The sequence below is a fragment of the Protopterus annectens genome, chromosome 7.part1, assembly GCF_019279795.1.
Source record: "Protopterus annectens isolate FY-2018-M chromosome 7.part1, PAN1.0, whole genome shotgun sequence".
Classification (NCBI taxonomy): domain Eukaryota; kingdom Metazoa; phylum Chordata; order Ceratodontiformes; family Protopteridae; genus Protopterus; species Protopterus annectens.
Window position 1 is genome coordinate 26,723,148 of NC_056740.1, and position 18,252 is coordinate 26,741,399.

The following is an 18,252-nucleotide window of genomic DNA, read 5'->3' on the forward strand; positions in this document are numbered from 1 at the left end:
ACATTTAATATGGGCTGCATTATTACTCTACAAAGGAAAGGTGAGACTGGGATGCACGCTCTTTGTCAGAAATGGAGAATGGTTTAATAGAGAATCTTCTTGCATGTCTCGTGTCTGACAATGTGATACAAAAAAAAGTGCCTTGTAAATGTATGACTCTGAAATGTTCTACTCCACTGTAGCTAATTCACCGAATAAAAGATAGCTGGAATTACTCGAGACAGGTAAGGCCAAGAAACATGCCTGATCAACAAGAATACAATTTCAAACTCATGGCAAACCACACTAAAATATTAACTGAAGCTTTAGCCCTGTTCTTCATTGCTAATGGATTATGAAGTGTAATCATTCTGTCAAAGAACTACTCAAAAAATACATGGTATAGTTAAACACTGTTTTGACAATGTCATCCTTTGGCTAGGATTAGTTATGTTTTGCTGCTGGCAATCTCTAGAAGCCAGTGGAATTCCAGTCTGTTACAATCTACCCTAACAAAAATCCTGATGAGGATCTTGATCAACATCTCATCTAGAAGCCAAAGGAAGTTCTTCACTGCAAAAGAATACTGCAGGAATTATGGCAACAGACAGTACACAAGGTAATGCTCTGAATGAAGTTATCTTTAAGAAAAGCTGCAGTGAGAGGACAACGTCATACAGTTCTGTGACCTTCACCATGCCAGTGTTTATTATTAAAACTAAAAGTATCCTGGCATGGTTTGCTAGCTCTACTGGCACAAAGGGATAAAGCCCTGAATACAGCCTAGGAGACCACAGATGGGGTAGTAGCTTGGGGTCTGGCTGGAGCTGGCAGGGGAAGGAGAGGAGTGAAGGGGTTATGTTGGCTTGCCTCCTTCAGGGGGGAGAGGTGCATGTCCAAAGGTACACAAAGTGCATTGCTTCCCCGAAGGAAACAGAAATCAGCATACAATGTGGTCCTCGTAGGAGAAGTGGACATTTTCTGGATTACACTACAAGCAGAGGTAAGAGACCAGCACCCCCCACACACACACACACACACACACACACTGTATGACCTCCTGGAGCATGCATTGGGCATGTGCAGGGAGATAGGGATAAAAAAAAAAACATCCATCTGTGGAAATAATAATCTCACTTCTGGTATACATGATCCTAGCCACAGGAAAACATGAGCTGCAGAGCTCTCACCAAGGAACAAATGGATCATCTGGTAGGCTAGTGGGGAGAACTAATACAGAGAATAAACTGAACAAAAATAATTTCTCACATAATTTTACTCTACTTACTATCTGCCTAAGCTGTCCTGAGAATAGGATAGCCATGTCAACTGTGTGACTTTCAGAATGAGCTTTAGCTCCACAAGCAATCACATCAGCAAACTATTCTCTGTAAACTGTTTGTAAGGGGTCTGAAGCCCCCTAACTGCTGCCTGTTCTACAGGGGGGAGGTAGGTCTCCCTTTAAAATGGAATTAATAGAAAATACAGTCTGCATATATGTCTTCCAGTACTGCAAGGTATGAACTAAGGTATACTGTTCGTGTGTGTGGGTATAGCAAATTAACACTGGTATTCTAGCCAACATTTTGATCTCAAGTTTTACTTGTGTGAAACAGTTTTGCGATTAGACAATGTGAGGTCAAAAGGTCAATGCTGCTGCTATCGCAAAGTTAGCATTTTAATCTATCAGTATATGTGAAGACCTGTAAAGACAGGTTTTGAAACATCATGTACATACAGTAGTTTATTTAGTAACATGATTACAGTTAATCCGCGGTGGTGGTGCTGCGGTAGCGTTGTCACCTCACAGTAAGACGCTGTTCGGTTCGACTCTCAGCTAGAGCGTCTTCTGCGTGGAGACATGCGTGAATGGGCGTTCCTTCGTTGAAGGTTGTGCATCAGGGCTGGCAACTCAGTACGTAAAAATCAACTGCCAATCATTAGTGGACCGGAGTTCCGCTGTGGCGACCCCTAACCGGGAAAAGCCGAAAGACACAACAACAATTACAATAACATTTATTAAGTGCTACCTAAATTCCCACAGCAACTAGTTTCAGGTGCACTTGTAAGAACAAATACAAGATTCCAGTTCTGCCCATTTTTCCAAGGATATAAAGCAGAGTATAGTTAAAGTTAAATGTGGCAACAGGCTTGGCTGCCTGTAGAGTACATTCTGAGATCTATCACTGCTGGCCTTAACATAGTCCAACAGTTTATACGGTCATTGCTGCACTGCTGGTAACAACGGAGTCATCCTTTGGGCATCATACTAATTAAAGCTGTGGAACAGTATACAGACATCCAACCATTGTGGCAGAACATGGATACAATGTAGTAACAATGGAAGAGCTGAACAAAGAAAATAACCACATTCATTAAACATTTGCTAAAAACAAGACAAAAAAAAAACAACTGAAATCTGCATATGAAAACTTATTTCTAATGAGGAATATTGTGTACCAAGCATATTAGTTAATGGCATGAAGGAGGAACTTCATTTTTATTAACAACATTTTACTTTTCTTTATAAAGCACTTGGTTTAACAGCATCCCTTCCATCTACTCAACTGCTGTGCCACAAGGATCCCTGCTGTGCAATGACATGCAAGCCAAGTCTCTCATTGAAAGCTGTAATGTCCTTCTCCAAACAAATGTATACTTCCTTCATCCAGTGCTGACTTTTTTCCACTGTTTCACCTAAGTTAAGCAATCATTAGGCAATTATACCAATTACATGTCAATGAAAGCCTTCGATTATTAAAATCATAATTTCATTTTTAGACCAACTACAAAACAGCAGCTGTGCAACCATAATATTCAAAGATCTAGTGCAGTAATTTAGGACTGGCAGTGCTTGCCAGTACAGACACCATCTTTACATCAACTGCAAAAAGAAAAATGCAGGAAGTGGAGAACAAATGACTTAACAGAATTTATTCACAGCACTACACTATGCAAAAATATTATTATGATCGAGTGCACTTCAGTCAGAGCTGCAAAACTCTAATAAAAGGCAGCTTGTATATAGAGTTTTGTTTTATCTTCTGACAGTAAAAAAAAAAAAGGCATTATGTCATGTATTCTGAAGTTTCAGTCCTTTAGGAAGTGACACAAACATGTTTACTTAGTGCGAGTTTAACTTGCCATGATATGGGTCAAGAGTTGCACAAACTCGGACGATACTGCTTCTAATACCGTAACAACAATTACTGAGGACACTTAGGAAAAGTTTTGCAGTTTTTCTTTCTCAAGATTGAATCATTCTTTTCTGTGGATCAAATACATATCTCTTAAAGGACAAGGTCACTACAATTGGCTGTATATCTGCTTTCCCATCATCCTCTTTGGCGGTTTCTCCTTTCCCTCCTTTGGATTTCTTTTTTGAAGCTGTAGACAGAAGTGATTTGGTCTCTGAACTGAGGCCATCTGTAAAAGACGGAAATAATATATCATTGCAAATGGCTGTATATCACTTGACAGTTAAACCAGATATCTGCAGTAGCTATGCTGGTACTAAAGGTCCTTCTACTGGCATAACCTGGTGTACCTTAAATTAATGACTAAACAGAAAAGCAGGACCCTGAATGAGAAATAGTACTTAAAGATGGAGAAAATACTGCCATGATTCATTTTTACATTAACTTTAATATGCAAGTTATAAGATTTTGTACTAGAAATTAAATTCTGTAAGTTACGAGATAAAGCATAAAATAACATTGGATCCTTTGAAGACTTAAATGCTAAAACCTAACTGTCCATGTGCTTCTATAAACTTCAGACAACAATGAAAATATATTTCAATGTATTTCATGTGTCTGGTACCTAAGATTAATTGGATGACAATCCCATAATTTTTTCAGGATACAACTGTTTTCCCTACAGTCAATGACTAGTCTAAACACGGATATTCACAGTGGTATTTTATCTACACTCTTACCCTAGCTTATTTCTTAAGTTATGAAATAATATTCTATAATATTGTAATCAACCTATTATAGAGAATATCAAATGCCAGGAAGTCAAATATTACACATAATTTCAATATTGTTCAATATTTCAGTATTTGTTAAATCAGGCTTAATAGCCTATGTATGGCCTTCAAAAAGTTTGCCACCCATGAAAGTAAAATCATTTAACTACCCAATCATCCAGTTGTTTCTTGAAAGTCATGAAATTACTGGCATACCTTATTCTAAATTGCAATGTATTACGATATAAACCAGCTCAACAATTTAACATTTTTTTTTTTTAATTTCGTATTAAAACTTGGAATCCTCACAAATCCATTACTGTTTCTGCTTTCAGTCATCTGAGATTTTATTTCATCTCCTAAGTTCACCGCCAGTCTATCATTATCTACACATCTGTACATCAGGATTAAATGTCCCCTTATCAACCAATAACCAACAGAAAAAGGAAGTCTTACCAACATATGCATAACTAAAGGGTCTGGACTACATGAAATCTGCCTCATATAGCACTTCTGAATACTTTCTAACCATTTCACTTGAGTTATGTTATAAGAACAAAATGCAAAACAGTATTTCATACAAGGCCTCACCATTGACTTATAGAGAGGAATTAACATAGACACAATAGAAGAAGCACTTCAACAAATATCAGAAATAAGGATATATGCCATACAATAATGATACTTAGTAATAGCAAGTCAAATGCATAGGTTCATAGGTTGGTACTAGGCTATCGGCCCTAGGGCCTATACAAGCCTAGACATAACAATTCCCTGACTATTTCTTCCCACACTATTTACTTCCCTGGACCCCTGTCTAGCAGGGCGACTGACGTGATCCCCGGGGTGAATTTCCTTTCTCCCATCCAATCGTCAAGGTTCCTTTTGAAGAGGGCCAAAGAAGCGCTCCTCTTGAGATGTATGGGCAATCTATTCCAGAGTCTGGGGAATCTCTGGGTCAGGAACCTATCCCTCCAGCATGTTTTGTTTATTGTGATGACAAGGTCTGCATGGTGGCACAGTGCCTCACAGCATTTGGTTCCCTAGTCTGCTGCTTGGCTGGTTTGACTTCTGTATGTTCATTCTGTGTCTACATTTTTTTTGCCAGATACTCCATCAGTTTTCTGCCACATCCCAAGGAAGTTGCACAGGTGAAATGGCTCTCCTCCAAACTGCCCACAGGTGTGCATGATGTGTTATGTGATTGCATGCATGTGTGTCTGTCTCGTGAGGACTGGTGCTGCATCAAATACTACTTTTGGTGCCATATACCTAGCTGGTGTCAGGATTGGTACTGGTGATCTCATCACCCTAGAAAGGGTAAGATGATAATCAAGAAAAAATGAATTAACTTTTCTTCAAATTTAATATGAGACCAAAATATGAATCTCGTTTTAACAATCTGTTGAAAAAATATTGTAAATAATCAACCAGAAGATGCAGGGGTGCATCCAATGTTAGAATGCCTTTGAACTTCACCATACAAACCCTTATTACACATTTCAAAAGCGTTAAAGGTTGTAGAATCAAGCTTAATTCTTAGTTAAGAGGAACAGCAATCATGCAAAGGCTTTTCCCAGCTGCCCAATTTCCTAAACCATGCAAATGCTTTTCACAGCTCCAAAATTACCTAAAACTACTTCAGTGTAGAATACTCATTATTATATGGTATAGTATCTTAACAGCAGTAGGATACATATAATTATAGTTTGGTAGCTATTATTTGCAACTGTATAAAGTACTTTGTCTCTTGTTATGGGTAACTGTTGTACTTGCTATCATACATTGAAAATATCTGCTGTACCAAGTGCTACCCTTTGGCTGTTGGTTTCTATTATTATGTACCTGCTCTTTATAGCTGCACACAGTGCAATGCTATAATGTTATTACAGTAGTTTACTGTATAATGTAACTGCTGTATTTTTTGTTGTAAATTTTTATCACCATTTGTAATAAGTGTTGTGACAATGTGAGATAGTGCCAGCTGTGCTAGGGGGAATAGGACACTGCATGTGTAACATGTGTCAGCATTGCTTGCTGGAGGTTTGTAAAGAATTGCATGCCATTTGAATATCAAACTGATTTATACAGATGCTTGTGGTAAAATGTATATGTACAGCTGCTTGCATTAAAAATGCATCAACAGTGGGTCCTGCTGCACAGAAAAGAAATAGACATGCATGTCAGGCTGTATTGTTGTAACTACTGAAATGTATATATTTTAATAGAGGATACTGGAAGGGAATGGGTTAAGCTCAACCCAACTAAAATTGCCTAAAATTCAATGACTTCATTAAGGCCATAAAGATTCTATTTCCTGATCTGAATACAACCAGAGAAGCAACATCTGTGAAAAGCCTTTCTACAGGAAGGGTGGCAGTGTTAGAATTGTTTTATAGCTTGCAGATGCTGTATTATGCCTTAGCAAAGTTATATGAGTGTATCGTGACACATCTTTGCCAAATCCTGGCTCAATTTTTAGTGAGGGGGTAGTGTGGGAACCACGTAGTCAGGTTACCAGATGTGATGTCAGTTTGTAGCCAGCACCGAAATTGTATTGAGATACTAGTGAGAGATATGTCAGTAGTAGTCAGCATTCTGTGTTCTGGGACCTGATAAGACACACTCATCCACCTTCATCTTGCCTTGCTGTAGCAAGTAAGTAGGGAACAGTAATTCTTCAGTCAGAAAAAATAGTAAGATTACTTAAAAGTTCTTTTTCTGTACCTGTCTGAGTCTTTCCATCAGTGTTGTTTTTTTTATATATTTCCTGTGATTGAAACTTGTGTTTATTGTGAATAGATATTCAGCATTCCCATGTTTTCTTTTATTATTTATTATGAAATATATCTAAAGCTTTCATTGTGGCTGGTCTTTTAGAAAATATTTTTAACTTTTGAGAGTACTTGCATTTATTTAGTGGTGCTACAGCTCCACACTCCTGAAAGTCTTGCTGTTTGGAAACACTACCATTTGTGTAAGTATTCATTTTACTGACAGTAATTGGATACCCTGGTAAGAGCCTTAAGAGTAGCTGGCTTTGGGGTGTTCTGGTGTCAGTGTATCTACCTTTTAGTCTGGGTGGAGGTGGTAGAGTTGGTAAACTGTACCATTCTTTCCCGGTGGTGTGTGTGTGTGTGTGTGTGTGAAAACCAAATCTCAAAGACAAGAGTGTGTGTCAGCTACTCTGAATAGGGATACAGAGCACTGATTTCACATAAAGGGTGGTGGAGGACTTGGCTGTGTTAGTAGGGAGTCTTATTTGGGGCCTGAAGAGAAAGCCCACCTCGAGGACTGGAGTGTGCATTAGTTGGGGCCTGAAAAGAAAGCTCACCTCGAGGACTGGAGTGTGCATTCCCTGTGTGCTCTTAAGGGAAATTGTACTTGGTGCAGAGAGCTGCTTCTGAAAATACTGTGTGTATCTATTTTTGTCTCAGTAAACAGACCCCACTAGTGTCAGTGATGAGGACTGGGGCTCCCTGATCACTGGCCCAGATAATGGATGTCACAAATTGGTAAGCAGTGGTGTGGACATTAACTGAACCTCCGTAGCCTGTAAGCAGTTGTCACTAAAGTTATGTGTACTCTCAGCAGCCACAAGGTAAACATACAGAGTTTCATTTTTCACAACAATTTTATTTATTTTTGTTAGTTTAGTTTAGTCAGGGAAAGCAGAGGATTTTGGCAAGCTGGCAGAGAACCAGTTGGCTAAGGTCTGCAAATCCAAAGGACTGTTGCATGCCAACCTAACTAAAGAGGAAATTATTTCAGCCTTAGTCACAGCTGCAGCAAAGACCAGCAACCAGGAAGATAGCCAGTTTGGCGATAGGGATGCCCAGCCTTCAGAAACAGGACAGTTCACCTTTTCCTCAGAGGATTTAACAATTAGTCTGGAGTTAGACAGACTTAAACTGGACGTAAAATACACAGAATTAGAATCAGCAGAGAGACTGCAGTGTTTGGAGGCTGAAGAAAATGAAAGTGTCAACATAACAGTGACATGCTGACTCTTTGACAGGAACATGGAGGTAATGGAGAAGGGAATAACTAAACCTCAGAAGCAACAAAGGTCAGTAAATTTCTTCCACAGTATACAGAAGCTGATAATTTTGACAGTTTTATTGATATACTTGAAAGAGTATGTAGGCAATATTATGTTGCACAATAGCTCTGGGTACAGTTCCTGACCCCTTTACTACATGGTAAAGCTGTAACCGTTGTTTCTAAATTGTCTGATATTGACTGCTTAAACGATGACAAGGTTAAACAACGTTTATTTGAATGTTATAAGTCGTGAGCATAGACGTAAGGGAGATGCAAGTGTATGTAATTATATTGCTAAGCTAAGCACTTTTTTTCATAGGTGGGTGGGTGAGTGGATATCAGGTCACCACTTTTGAAAGGCTGGCAGACCTTTTGGTGAGGGAACAAGCCCTTAGCACTTTGCCTGAGGACATGTAAATCTGGGTGGCAGACCAGGAATGTAACTCTGCAAATGAGCTGGGGAGAAAAGGGGATCTCTACTTAGCAAGCAGGGCACCACTGCACAAGAAGGGTATACCTAGTGCTACACATGGATATAAGGGAACACATGGTGGGCAGCCTAAACCACCCCAACAGAGTCCACCAGTACCAGGGGAAGCCATTAGTTCAGGTACATGGGCAGGATCAAGTTTTAGATGTTTTAAATGTAACCAGAGGCCATGTAGCATACAAATATCCACTGAAGCAAGGTGGGGAACAAAAGGTAGGGGTGCCAGAAAGTGGGAATAACAGTATGCCAGTGGCAAGTTGTCTGGAGACAACAGGGGTAACAACTATCACCTGAGTTTGTATCTTACCTTGGTGGATGGAAAACAGGCCACTGCCAAGAGACTTACAGCCTCAGACATAACCACTGTGAAGCCTGTAGTGGTTAAAGAGGAGCAGTACTTGCTTGGGCAGTCCACTCCAGTCAGAGCTTTTGGAGGGACCCCATTCCAAATACCTTTGGCAAGGGTTCACCTCGAGTGGGAGGGTGGATAAGGAAGCAAGCAAGCAAGTGTGTTTGAGGATATCCCTGCAGATGTCTTGATAGGGAAATATTTTGATAACGCAGTACCTTATGTGCATGCAGTTGCACACTGTCAGGCTTGGAGATAGACATGTGTTGCCAACCTTCCACCCAAAATAGTATTAAGGCAGCTAGGCAGACATGACTTTAATGCAGGCTTCCATATAAAAAAAAGTTATGTACTTACCATAACATTCCCTCTGTTTGTCTGTTTTCATTCTTCTTCAACTGTTGGATTCAGATCCAATCCTTGGATCAGAATCTGCCGTTATTAAAGCTCATGGCCACCAAAAAGCTCTCTAGCTCCTCCTTTACCCATAATGCACCAACCCCCAACATACTTCAGATCTTGTTTGCTGTTATACATAAAGTAGAAAGAACTACTATAACTTTCCTGACACAAAGGTCATATCTGAAGCTCTTTATTAAGGACAATGGTGTCTTTATAGTCTCCCGTTCTTCCAGAAGTTCATAATGAAAAAGGGTTGGAGGTTGGTGGGCGGGAAGTTGAGGAAGAATGAAAATGGACAACACATATGGAATGTTATGGGGAATACATAACTTTCTTATCTGTGCTGCCAATTTTGATTCTATCTTCAACTGCTGGGACAGAGTCCCCAGCTACCTAAAATCCTGGGTGGACTCAAAGGAAGGATATTCTTGAGCACAGTTCAGCCAAAGGCTGCTCTTACCCTCAAGACCAGATCCAGTATGTAATGAGTGATAAAGGTATGAGGGTTTGCCCGTGTTGCATCCACACGTCTTCCATGGAAGCTCTAGATAGAAACACTGAAGAAGTTACCATGGACCTAGATGAGTGGGCTCTTAGAGGTTTTGTTCACGTTAGACCCAACTTGTTATACATAAATGATATGCAATCCATCAGCCATCTGGCTAAAGTTACCTTTGCAACTGGTTTGCCCAATTTAAAATCTGCAAAGGACACAAATAATTGATCTGTCTTCCTAATTTCTTTTGTCATATGTCAGTAAAAATGTAACTGTCTGTGAACACCCAATAAATGCAACATATATTCACCTTTGTTTGCAAATTTGGGAAAGAAGACTGGCAAGTTAATGTATTGATCAATACTGGATTCCGGCACCACCTCAGGAAGGAAAGACACATTGATAAGTAATGTGACTCAATCTTTATGAAATATCAAGTATGGAGGTTTAGATGACAATGCTGGAAGTTCTGAAATTCTTCTAGCAGAGGTAATGGTCACTAGAAAGATAGTTTTCCATGTCAGGAACTTAATCATCGCATTTAGCTGCTGGTTCAAAGGGAGAATGAATTAAGGCCTGCAGTACAAAGTTCAGATCCCATGGTGGAGTAGGATCTTTACACTGGGGTCTCAGCAGGAGTGTGCCGCTCAAAAATGCTTTACAAAGTTTCGAAGAGGGCACAGAAGAATTCTCAAATCCAGTATGAAAGTTAGAGATTGCTGCTAACTGAACTTTAATCATTGAGGAGCTAGCTCCCTCATTAAAATTTTTGCCAAAAATTCAAGTATACTATGTAAAGGAGCTGGGAATGGGTAAATGTGGTTTTGGTGTTGTGACAACCCACCACTGCCAAGCAGTAATCAAGGAGCCTCAATCCTCACCACTGGCAACAGTGGGGGATGTTCACTAGGATGATAACAGGTACACACACAGTATTTTCAGATGCAGCTCACTGCATAAAGTGCAATTTCTCGTAAGAGCACACAGAGACAACAGTGAGTCCGGGGCTGGTTTCTCTCTCTTTCTCCAGATCCCCAGTAAGACTCCCCACTGGCACAGCTATAGAGTTGAGATCTCAGCTGAGTGACTAATTCAAGATCTTCAGCACCATCTCTATCCAACCAGAGCTTCGTATCCCTTCCCAAGTAGCTGACACACACTCTCTTGAGGTTTGATTTACACACACACCAGGGAAAGGCTGGCACAGGTTTACTAGTTATACTCCATTCTGCCCAGGCTATAGATTCCACTGCCACCAGTCAGTCCTTGACAGCTACTTTAAGGCCCTTAACAAAGGGTGATCAATTCTACTGTGTAATATTAATACTAATACAAATGATAGTTGGACCAAGAACAAGGCTATTAGGAGTGGTCCACACAGTGTCACCAAATAAATATGCAAGTACTCTCAAAACTTGAATATCTCTACACAGATCAGCCACAATGAAAGGTTTAAATATATTTAATAATAAATAATAAAAAAGCAAGAAAATACTCTGTATATATTCACAGTGACATCAGAGTTCAAAACACAGGAAATATTTAAAACAACATTGAAGGACAGTCTCAAACAAATAAAGAAAAATAATATCTAAAGTAAGTTTTACTATATTCCTGACTGAATCTAAGAGAATTACACAATTCCCTAGAAACTTACTTCATTAGAGCAAGGCAGATGTGCTGAGTGGTTCTTCTTGTTGTTGTCAGGTCCAAGACAGAATGCAGAATGCTCTGTCTCACTCAGAGACTTCTTAAAATAATAGCTAAAATATTACTGCTGGGATAGCTTGCAGAATGACATTACTTCTAGGCATTTGAATTCTAGTTCCCAGGCAAAATCCCCATTGGTGGAAGTATTTAGCATCTGCCTGTAAAAATACCCATACAAGGACTTTACTCAGATCTTTTCTAGGTGCTAGAAGTCATAAATTGCATTATTTTATGCTTCCAAAGAAGCAATTAGTTTACCCCGAAGACAATACAGAAAGCTTCCTAGTACAGACTTTGTGTCTCTAGCTGCATCAAAACCTGTCAGATAGCCCATAAAGTAATTTAATTTCAAATATTTTTCTAAAGTTTGCTGGACTGAGGTTAGCCCTCGGGTTTCCTCTGTTAACAAATACATTTAAACAGTTATAATAGCGCATATACATTTTTGTTCTCTTCCAGTACGGCACACTGTAGATACATTTTAAACACAGCACTTTACAAACACTTTTTCAAATCAAACATCTGTACAGAGCAGCTTGATATACACGACATATAGTTCTAATACATTTGTAACTCAAGTATCTTATATAAATTCGTTTGATATTCTCAAATGACATATAATTATTTACAAGACTCCAGCTAGCTGTGCTTGCAGTACCTCCTTTCATCACACTTCTTCCCTCCTTCGAAGACTCAAGCTAGTTTTTCAAGTCACCCTTGAGAAACGTTGCTTGAGAGGAATGAGCCTATTTGGGAATACATTACCCCATACCCTATGTTAAGATCCCAGCTGCCTTGGCATTGCTGACCTGAGTACAGTGCTGCACTGTCATATCATATGCCTGCATCCCTAGGCTCCATCACAGTAACCTGGGATTTTGCTGGCTGGCTCCTTGTAGCCATCGATCCCCCTCAGCCTCCTCCTGCCTCCTACTGCAAATATTTAGCACAAGGACCTCTCTATCATGGTAAGGTTTTACCATGTTGACATGGTACAGTTTGTGCCCCTGCCTCCTGCCTAGCAGTTCTACCAGGTAGTTAATATCACTGACATTCCTTACCACTTTGAAGGGTCCTTCCCAAGCTGCCTGCAGCTTACTGTGTCTAACAGGAATTAGAACCATTGCCTGCTGTCTCACACCATAATCTCTGGCTCGAGCATTCCTGTCATACCAGACCTTTTTCTGCTGTTGGGCTTCTGCCAGGTTCTCCTGGGCCAAGCCCATGAGTTCATGAGCCTTGTCCTCAGGTTTAGGACATATGCCACAACAGATTCCTTGACCCTCTCACTCACTGCAAATCAAATCTAGAGGTCCCCTCACCCAATGCCCATACAGCAACTCAAAAGGTGAGAAATCTGTGGATTCCTGGGGCACTTCTCTAAGCAAACAACAGATGGGGCAAATACCTGTCCCACTCTCTCTTAAACTGGTCTGCAAATGCCCGTAGCATGGTCTTTAGTGTAGAGTTTATCCTCTCCACCAAACCATTAGTCTGGAGGTGGTAGGGGGTGGCCTTTAGGTGCTTCACTCCACAGCGCTCCCACAGACAAGCCAGCAGGTCTGATATGAAACTGGCACTTCTGTCAGTCAGTATTTCTTTTGGGAAACCTACCCTGCTGAAAATCTCTCACAAAGCATTTACCACCTTCTTTGCATCAATGGAGGACAGGGCCACTGTTTCAGGGTATCTGGTAGCATAATCTGCTACCACTAGGATATACTTCTTCCCACAATATCCATAGCTACCCTCTGAAATGGTGCCTCAAACACAGGGCAAAGGCATCAAAGAGGCTTTGACCTTGTCTCCTGCCTTACCTACTGTTTTGTACTGCTCACAGGTCCTGCAGTATCCTGTTCCATTCCTGGAAATCCCAGGCCAAAAAAGGTCTGCATATCATCTCTTTGTATGCTTTATGCCCATATGACCTGCAAAGGGAATGTCATGGGCTATGGCTAAAAGTGCCAGAAGGTAGGCACTGGGCATTACCAACTGCTGTATTCACTTACCCTCTAGCCTTCCCTCAGGGGTCAACTCTGTACAGCAAACCCTTTGTTCCAGTATACAGATTCCCCTTTTCCTTGAGAATTAGGTGCCTCCCTAGCTACCTCCCTCAAGCCTTGTAATGTAGGGTCTGTGACCTGAGCCTGTCTCAACCCTCTCTTTGTAACCCTTCCCAGCTCCCCTTCCACAGGAAGTCTGGTATCCTCTGACAGTGGTGCTTCACTTTCAGCCTGAGTACTACTAATCACATCTGCCCTTGGAGTCACTCTGTCCAAGGGAACATCAGTACCCACCAGCAGCTGTGACTCACCTTCAGTCTCACTGCTACAGGGTAGCTCCCTCTCTGAAGTAACCATCTCACTAGTCCTGGCTTCAAGTGTGCGGTCTGTCTGGGTCCCCCCAGGCTACCAGACCCACATCCCTGTTTCCAAGCCTGAATGCATGTAAAGTACAGTTGTGTACACTTACCATAAATGTAGATGTCCAAGTGTATTCACTGTTGCAGTCATTACATTTGGGTAATCTGCTGGCAGGTTGCCCTCAGTCGGCCTGATTAACAAAGTCTTGGGTCCTGCATCGGTTGCTGTCCCCTCTTCCATGACGTCAGGTCATCATGGGTATAAAATATGCAGTCAACGCCATTACATCAGTTTTTCTTGCCCCAAATGAGGATCAAAAAAAAAAATATATATATATATATATGTATATGTATATATATATATATATATATATATATATATGTGTGTATATATATATATATATATATATATATATATATATATATATATATATATAATTAAAAACACAAAAATATACCGCCAAACAAAAGCAAATACACCAAAAAGGCTTTTAAGCATAATAAAAGAAAGAAGAGATTTAGTAAAAGAAAAACAGGGGGCTGGAGGGAGGGTAACCAGGACTGCAACAGTGAATACACTCAAACATCTACATTTATGGTAAGTGTACACAACTGTACTATGTTCATCATGTTTCACTGTTGCAGTCATTACATTTGGGTAGATTCCCAAAGCTAAGGTTGGGAGGATGGATTTATACAGCATTAGGACCAGCTATAAGGCCCTGCAAAACAGCAGTGGCAAAGCCAGCTCTGGATTTAGAAAAAATTGGTAAGTGATAATACTTGGTGAAAGTATGAACTGAACTCCAGGTAGCAGCTTCTAGAATATCCCTGGTAGGAACACCTCTGAGAAAGGCTGCTGAAGTGGATGCAGCCCTGGTGGAATGAGATCTGATCCCCTGGGGGATAGGTTTTCTATGGTGCTTATAACAGAAATGAAAACAATGGCTTTTCCATTTAGAAATGGTTTGCTTTGAAATAGCCTTCCCCTCTGCCCCTGCAGCAAATGCTACCAGCAGTTGTTCAGATTTTCTTCGAGATTTAGTCCTGTCCAAGTAGAATCTGTGATGTCTGTGTACATCCAATGAATGCAGAATCCGCTCTCCCTTGTTCTGTGGATTGGGAAAGAAAGTTGGCAAATGAATGGACTGATTAAGAGCCACACTGGATACCACCTTGGGGATGAATGATGGATTGGTCCTGAGTGACACCCTGTCTGCACGAAAGATGACGAAAGGCTCCACTGCCATAAGGGCCTGTAATTCAGAAATCCTTCTAGCTGAAGTGATTGCTAAAAGGAAGGCTGTTTTCCAGGAAAGAAATGTTTAAGTCTGCAGTTGCAGCTGGCTCGAAAGGAGGTAGAGTGAGTTTCTCCAGTACAAAGTTAAGGTCCCAGGCAGGGGTTGGAGCTCTCCTGGGTGGTCTCAAGTTTTTGGCCCCTCTGAGATACTGCTTTAGAAGAGGATAAGAGAAGGGGGGGGGTCTGTGTTGTAATGAGCTGAAATGGCTGAGTCATGGATTTTTATGGAAGAAAAAGACAGGCCCTTGTGAAGCATCTCAGTTAAGTATTGCAAAATCTGAGGTAAACTGGGCACTGCTGTGCTCATCCCTTGAGACTGATTCCAGGCACAGAATCTTTTCCATTTGTCAGCATAAGATTTTCTAGTACTAGGTCTTCTCGCCTCCAAAATGACATCCATCACAGGTTTGCTGAGGGATGGTAAGGGTGAATTTAAGTGATTAGCCAAGCTGCAAGATTCAATGTTTGGAGCTGAGGGTGCAGAAATTGGTTCTCCTGCTGAGACAGTAAGGAAGGTGTCTGAGGTAGGTGCCACGGAGAAAAGTGTGACACACTGCGCAGGAGTGGGTACCAGTGTTGGCAAGGCCAATCTGGAGCAATCAAAATCATTTTTGGTTTGTCCTGTTTGACTTTTAGTAGAACTTTGGAGAGCAAAGGCAGTGGGGGAAAGGCATAGACTGATAGGTTTTTCCAGCTGAAGGGCAAAGCATCCACTTTCCAGGCTTTTTTGTGATGAGTTCTTGTGCAAAATTTGTCCAACTGGTAGTTCTGGGGTGAGGCAAAAAGATCTATGTCTGGGCTCCCCCATTTGTGTCTCAACATGTTGAAAATCCGTGGTTCCAGTTTCCATTCATGAGGGTCCATGAGATTTCTGCTTAGTTCGTCTGCCAGAACATTCTGCTTTCCTGGCAGGAATTGAGCTTGTAGTTGTACTTGGTAGCTCAAGGCCATGTTCCACAATGCCATGGCTAGTCCGCAGAGGGGGTAGGAATGTGTACCCCCCCGCTTGTTTATGTACCACATAACCGTGGTGCTGTCCGTCTTTATCAGTAATTGTCCTGGATGAAGATAGTCCTTGAAGGCTGTCAGTGCATTCTGTACAGCTAGCATTTCTTTTTGATTGATATGAAGGTGCATTTGATTTGGGCTCCATTTGCCCTGAATTCACTTCCCTGCCAGATGAGCCCCCCCCATGCATAGTCTGATGCGTCTGTAGTTAGGGTTTGGGTGGCAGGGGGTTTTGTGAATGGCAGTCCCTTGTTTTGGTGGCAGGCCTCTGCCCACCATAGGAACTCTAGGCGCAGGCAAGGTATGATAGGAATCATTGTTTCCAGACTGTGACAATGTTGACTCTATAAACTTTTTAAGTACCACTGAAGTTTCCTCATATGCAGTCTTGCATATGGAATTAGAAGAATGCATGAGGCCATGAACCCCAAGGCTTGCAGTATTTGCCTTGCAGATAGCAGGGTTTTTGTGGCCACCTGTTTGAAGTAAGTCACCAAATGAATTTGCTTTTCTGGCGTAAGGAAAGCCATCTGGGCAGTTGTATACAAGTCTGCACCCAGGAATGTAATTTTTTTGAGAGGGTACCAGTTGAGATTTCTTTTCGTTTATGGTGTACCCTAGACAGGTTAGAAGTCTTTTTACACACGCCAGAGGTTTTAGAAGAATGGCATGGTTTTCTGCCTGAATTAGACACTCGTCCAGGTATGGATATATTTGAATATTTCTTTGCCTGCAAAATGCAATTACTGGAGCCAGGCACTTTGTGAATACCCTGGGTGCAGTAGACAAGCCAAAGGGCAGTGCAGAGAACTGATAATGCATGCAGCCTGCTTTGAAGCGTAGGAAACGTCTGCAAGATTCCTTGATTGGGATATGCAGGTAAGCCTCTTTTAGGTCGAGAGTTGCCAACCAGGCATCCTTGCCTAGCATAGGAAGTAACTGGTGAACAGTCAGCATCTTGAAATTTGGAATGTCCAGAAAGGTGTTTAGAGTAGACAGGTCCAGAATTGGATGCCATGATTTGTCTTTTCTGGGTACCAGGAAAGCCTGGAATAGAAACCATTTTCCTCTTCTGGTACTAGTTGAATAGCCCCCATGTTTAGGAGGGAAAGTACTTGTTTCTGAGCCTCTGCAGGTCTGGCTACCCGCTTGGAGTTGGCATCATGTGGAAATGAAATCTGTATCCGTGGGACACTATATTTAAAACCCATTTGTCCTGGGTTATAAGTTGCCAGTTTCTTGAATGAAGAGCCAGTTTTCCCCACAAAGGGGCGGCTAAGAGTTAAGTGCTTGGTAATTTCAAAGGGAAGTCATTGAGACTGTTTGCCATAGGGTGGTGCCTTGTTGTTTCCAGATTTGGAAGTGGAAGCACCCCATTGCTTAGTTCTGAAAGTCCCTTGGGACTGAAACCTGGTGCTTTTGGAATGTCTGGGTTTCGCTGCAGTGGCTCTGGAAGGAGCTGGAAAGGACCAGTTCTTAGTAGGCCAAGCCTACTAAATCTAGGAGGTTGCACTTGTAAGAAATCTTTCACAGTTTGCATAGATTTAGCTTTATCTTCCATCTTTTTTAGAACTTCTTCAGCCTTATTGCCAAATAGGCGGTCCTGCTGCAAAGGAGCATCCAAAGGTTTTGCTTTAACATGATCAGGCAGAGATTGCTCCTTAAGCCAAGCATGCCTTCTAAGCACAGATGCAGTAACAGCAGCCCTACAAAAGGCCTCTAAAGAATCAAAACCACATTGCGAAGTATGTTGCCAACTTGTTCAGCTGAATGCAATAAATCCTGCAAATCTTTATTCTCCACACAGTCAGAAATCAACATCACTTTCTGTTTAAGCAGTCCCATGATATGCTGTTGATATTTCAGCATATGAAATTGACAGTTTAAAGCCCTAATTGTTAAGGATGCAGAAGTATAAACCTTTTTACCCCATCTATCCAGCGCCCTGGAGTCTCTATCAGAAGGGGTAGGATTTTTAGCAGTAGAAGCCTTAATGACCTTGGGCCCCTGAGAAATGGTTTCAGGGTCCGCAACAGGATTCTTGAAAAGGAGTTTGTGGGACACTGGACCTCTGTAGTACCTGTCTGGTTTGCTAGGGGTTGGAGGCAAGGAAACAGGGGCCACACTGGATTACGAAAACAC

General features: G+C 41.3%; 1 protein-coding gene across 1 annotated transcript in view; it reads right to left on the reverse strand.

Moving 5' to 3' along the window:
• Nucleotides 1-1,981: 1,981 nt before the first annotated feature.
• Nucleotides 1,982-18,252, reverse strand: part of EEFSEC (eukaryotic elongation factor, selenocysteine-tRNA specific) — a 1,871,323-nt gene continuing 1,855,052 nt past the window's right edge. Inside the window, exon 7 of the mRNA XM_044078534.1 lies at nucleotides 1,982-3,405. Coding sequence (XP_043934469.1) covers nucleotides 3,227-3,405 — 179 coding nt within the window. The 3' untranslated portion in view covers nucleotides 1,982-3,226. The remainder of the gene's footprint in view (nucleotides 3,406-18,252) is intronic.